Genomic DNA, 5229 nt, shown 5'->3' with positions numbered 1-5229 from the left:
GGCGGGGGGCGCTGCGAAAACCCCCCAACCCGGCATCACCCTGCACGTCCCCCACGTAGCGAGCCGGCGCGGGGCGAAGATGCCCTGCGGCGCGCACCGTCACGCGTGGCGGCACCGGGACAGGGCGTGGGGGCGCAAACGGGGCGGCGCGGGGCGCGGGCTGGAGGTAGGCCGGGACAGCTAGGCCGGGACAGCCCAGAGGGCTCGCTGTGGGACGGGGAGCTCAGGGAGGAGGGGGCGGTCCCATTCCTTGGAAATGAGGGCTAGCCCTCGGAGTCCCGCGGGTGAAGAGGCGCCGGGAGGGGGGCTTGCAGAGGTGGGCGTGGAAAGCGAGCGGAAGCGGGAGCCCGGAGGCTACGCAGTCCTCGCACCCGGGTCCTCCCGCCGGCCGGCTCTCGCGGATCCAGGGGCTGAGTGCAGCGCCCTACCTGGATCCTCAAAGGTAATGCATCAGCCCCTCCCAGCCCGCCCCGCCTAATCTGTGGCTGGCAGATTCGTATTGCTAAACCCAGAGCGACACCCCAAAGTGCCCGCCCCTGAGTCACCGTCTCCTACGTCTCTCCCTAAGAGCGCACGCCCTCTGGGCGGGACTTGAGCCGCAGGCCCCGGCCTGTCACCAGCCTCCGGACTTCCTATTGCTTTTGGGCATCCAGGCCCTTTGGGATTTGGAGCACAGTTCAGCCACCCCTCACAGATGCCGTCTTTTTCACTTCCCCAGAGGAAGTTAGGTGGAGTTGAAGGGATCCCTAGAAAACCGTTCAGCTCCAAGGTGGGGGCGGTGTGGGAGACATGGGGGAATTGCTACTAGGAAAATAGCAACTTTAGGATTCTTAGATCAATTGCTTCTGTGTGCTGGAAGCCTCCAGGAGCCTTACATGACATACGAACAAGTGACTCATATTCTGATTCAACAGGTAGGGACACCAAGGCTCAATGAGACCTCAGTCTTGCTGGACTTTACACAGCCAGTAAATTATAGATCCAAGATTAGAGCTTGTATCTGTGTGTCTGCAAAGCCAGCGTTCACCCCTAGGGTTTGCTGTCGTCTTAGTTGTATGTAACCCCCTCTGCCGAAATAGGCCATGTTCCTGGAACCAAGGCTGCACCATTTGGTGCCTTCTGATGGCCAGAGTCCAACCTGCCCACCTCCACCCCAACCCTTGATCCTGGGAGCCCCTGGCCCTTGGTCAGGCCTAGAAAAATACAGTTAAATCAGAGGAGAGGCCGGGCGCCGTGGCTCAGGCCTGTAATCCCAGCACTTTGGGAGGCTGAGGCTAGAGGATTGCCTGAGCCCAGGGGTTTGAGACCAGCCTGGGCAACTTGGAGAGACCTTGTCTCTACGATAAATCAAGAAAAATTAGCAGGGTATGGGGGCTCCAGCTACTTGGAAGGCTGAGGCAGAAGGATCACCTGAGCCCAGCAGGTCGAGGCTGCGGTGGACTGCCCTCCAGCCTAGGCAAGAGAGTGAGACTCCAATTCAAAAATTAAAAATAAATATAAACAAATAAATCAGAGGAGAGATGATGTAGGTTCAGGACAGCCCTCCTGAGGCACTCCAGAGGCCTGACAGCTGCCATCACCAACAGAAAGGAAAAACCTAGATGCAGTCCTGAGGCCAGAGCCTTCTGACCAGATCACAGTCCCCACCTACTGCCTATGGCCTATGTAGAGGGACATCCTGAATCAACTGAGACTGTTTTCTCATCCTTGAGATGAAGACACCAATGCCCACCTCCATGTCTTCAGTTACTATGAAATACTATAAATAAAATATCTGCACATAATATACAGTTAATAAACTGAAGATATTATCATAGTGACTGGGAAACTAATGAGGTTAAGGCTTCAGGGCCTCTCATTTGCATTCCCACCTTTCTAAGCCCTGGGAAGGCCTAGCAATTTTGTATTTGTATAATTATATTTGAATTCTTTGTTTCAAAGAGAGTTCCCCAAATTATTTAAACTTCAAGCCCCACAAAACCTGGATTTGCTCCTAGTTAATAATTAGAAATCAGCTCAGAGAGATTTTCTGGCACACATCAAACACTTACACTATGTAACCATAAAGCAAAATTGAGTGAATGAGAGCAAGATGGTTATTCTCAAGTGCCCCTTGATTTAAGTCCTAGAAACCTGCCAAGCTCACAAGGCTGGAAGTTCCTTGAGGATGGAGGACTGTGTTTTGCTAATTGCTCTGTCTCCCATACCAGCCCAGGGCCTGGCACTCAGCAGGTCGAGTGAGCCCAGTACATGATCAGGAACATGGCCCTTAACCCAGTTTCCAGCTGGTATCATCATGCATGCCCACCACCACCCCCATTACAACTCCTGTCTGAGCTGGAGTAAGTGAGAAACTGAGGTTCCAGATAGCTGGCTGAGATGTTTAGTTTGCAGACAAGAAGACTGAAGATGCTTTCTCTTCCCTGGCCTTTGTGAGAGAAGCTGCTTTTCAAGGTGACTCACTCCTCCCCCAGCCCCTGCATGCAACCAGGCCCCAAGAACTATCAATATTTCCTGAGATCTGTCTCTAGACCTGACCCACTGCCGCCTTCCAATTCCCAGACCTCATCCCCCTGTGCCAGAAATATTACAAGAGTCTTCTAAGCTATCCTCTCTGGTTCCTGGCTTTCTGCCATCCAAGTGGTTCTGAGAGCCAGGCCACATTAATCCTGCTAAAAAGCAACCTAATCACATCATGACCCTGCCCCAAATCCCTTCATGGCCCCCTCCTTCCGGAAAGAGCCAATTTAAGCATCTCTGTCTGGTTTCTGAGGCCTTCTGTAATCTGACTCCACTCTCCCACTTATCTCTTCCTCCACCCTGGCCGCTTCCCACTGTCCTCTGCCCCCAGCAAGTCCTTTCCATTTGTGCCCTGCTCACACGCCCTCGCTTGCCTTGCCTTCTCCACTCACCATCACCTGACCCAGTGTCCCCTCTCATCAAGGCCCGGCTTGCCCACCTTCCCCAACTCACCCCAGGCTCCCAGGTCTCAGCACTTCCACAGGGCAAACTCTGACTGTGCTCAGAGTCCATCTAGATAAGCACCCAGATTCTTCTTGACAGACCAGAAACCTGAACTGCAGCAGGTGGGCCATCTTGCCCAGTGTCAGGCTGTAGTAGAGTTTGAAACTGGGGCTCAAACCCAGTCCCGATGCCCAGCCAGTGCTCTGTCCATCCCACCCTACCCCTCATGCAGCCTGGGCCGCAGATAAGTAGCACTGAGTCATGACCGCCTGCCTGATATGGGTGACTGTCTTCTGAGCAGCTGGTCCTATCTGTCCCAATCAGACAGCTTCCTGAGGCTGTGAGCCCATGCTGCACTGCTGTGTCCCCTCTCTATTGTACCAATGATCACCTCATGCATTTCCTTATTATTCTGCTTCTGTTGCTGTTCCATAGCTCTTAGATCCCAGCTAAGCCCCCTTGACATTTCCTCCCTGGACCTTCAACCCACAGGGAGTCCTCAGTTCCCTCCCCCTCCAGATGGCCCTCCCCTTTCCCTCAAGTCTCCTGAATTCTCTGTTCATTTACTGTGGTTCTCTTGTACAAATTAGGGTGTGGGGGACCAGAGAGCACCAAGCTGCTGCCTCACAGAACACATCTGCCTATAAGACAAGGTAGGCTGCGTTCTGAGACTGTCTGTGCCAATTCCCATGTGAACCATGGCAATAGGAAGACTACTTGAGAAATGATCTCCAACATATAAAAGCTGTACCTCTAGCACTTGGGAGCACACTCATAATAGCAACGATGTTTGTGTAACATTGAGAGTTTACAGAGCAATTTCTCATTTATTGCCTCATTTCTCCTGATAACAGCCTGGTGTGGTTAGAAGGGCAAATATCGTTATCTGCACTTAATCAACAATGAGAGTATGAAAGTTATAGAGCTGGCTTACGGTCCCAAAAATAGAGAGAAAAGAAAAATTAAGGCCAGTACCCAAACCACTGGAGCATCTTGGAATCCTGACACTGTGAAACTGTCATGCACAGCCGGTCCTGCCCTAGAGTTTTTATTAGTTGGATCAGTGGCTTTCAACCTGGCTGTACAAAAAGTCACCCGGAGATTCATAGGTGTTGATGCCCAAACCCCACCCCAGAGACTGAATTGATCTTAAATGCAGTCCAAACCTCACTTTCTTTTGTTTTTGTTTAAATTTTGCTCCACTTCAGAAAACTCTTACACACAAATTTTTTTTTTTTTTTTGAGAGGCTGGATCTTGGGCACGGTGGCTTACGTCTATAATCCCAGCACTTTGGGAGGTGGAGACAAGAGGATTGCCTGAGTCCAGGGGTTCAAGACCAGCCTGGGCAACTTGGCAAGACCTCGTCTCTATAATAAATAAAAAAATTAGCCAGGTGTGGTGGAGCACACCTGTAGTTCCAGCTACATGGAAGGCTGTGGTGGAAGGATCGCCTGAACCTAGCAGGTCAAGGCTGCAGAAGTCGTGAGCATGCCACTGTACTGTACATGAGCATGCCTGGATGACAGAGTGAGACTCCAACTCAAAAAAAAAAGAGACTCGGTCTTGTTCTGTTGCCCAGTCTGGAGCACAGTAGTGTGATCATAGTTCACTGCAGCCTCAAATTCCCAGGCCCAAGTGATCTTCCCACCTCAGCTTCCCAAAGTGCTGGATGCTTGACCTCTAAATATCACTTTCTACAAGTTCCCCAGGTGAAATTCAGGCACTGCTGGTAATGAGAACCACTGACTTAGACCCTAACTTTCCATGGAAGCATCTGGAAAAAATTCTAAAATGAATTAATCCATAATCCCATAATGTTTTTAGCAGCCTCTCTTGGACGATGCCAAAGGCGATTTCTCCACCGAGCCCGGCTTTATTTCCTCTTTCATTTGCCCAAAGTTCTGCCTTCTAACACCATAACAGGGCCAATACATCAGCAACTGCCAATTAATACAGTGACATCATATTTGGCCCACTTGATGGATGAATGATTGATTGGTTGATTGATTGATTCAGTCTCACTCTGTTGCCCAGGCTAGAGTGCAGAGACATGTTCATGGCCACCGCAGCCTCAAATTGCTGGGCTCAGATGATCCTCCTGTCTCAGCCTTCCAAGTAGCTGGAACTGCAGACACACACCACCATGCCCGGCTAATTAAAAAAAAAATTTTTAGCCGGGCTCGGTGGCTCAGCCTGTAATCCCTCGCCTTTGGGAGGCTGAGGTGAGTGGATTGCCTGAGCCCGTGGGTTCGAGACCTGCCTGG

At 51.3% G+C, this 5229-nt stretch overlaps 1 protein-coding gene across 2 annotated transcripts in view; it reads right to left on the bottom strand.

Annotated features, from left to right (window-relative positions):
• HK1 (hexokinase 1) overlaps positions 1-3201 on the bottom strand; it is an 87767-nt gene extending 84566 nt beyond the window's left edge. The window contains exon 1 of one of the 2 annotated variants that reach the window (XM_021706492.1): positions 2974-3201. In XM_021706492.1, the coding sequence (XP_021562167.1) occupies positions 2974-3033 (60 nt within the window). In that variant the 5' untranslated portion in view covers positions 3034-3201. Of the gene's footprint in view, positions 1-428; positions 476-2973 lie in introns of those variants that run through there. The other variant, XM_021706493.1, reaches the window with a different exon arrangement.
• Positions 3202-5229: the final 2028 nt, after the last annotated feature.

This window comes from Carlito syrichta, unplaced genomic scaffold (assembly GCF_000164805.1).
Source record: "Carlito syrichta isolate Samal-C Ts95f unplaced genomic scaffold, Tarsius_syrichta-2.0.1 Scaffold315646, whole genome shotgun sequence".
Lineage (NCBI taxonomy): Eukaryota > Metazoa > Chordata > Mammalia > Primates > Tarsiidae > Carlito > Carlito syrichta.
The sequence above is the reverse complement of the archived record's forward strand: the minus strand, read 5'-3'. Positions and strand labels throughout refer to the sequence as shown.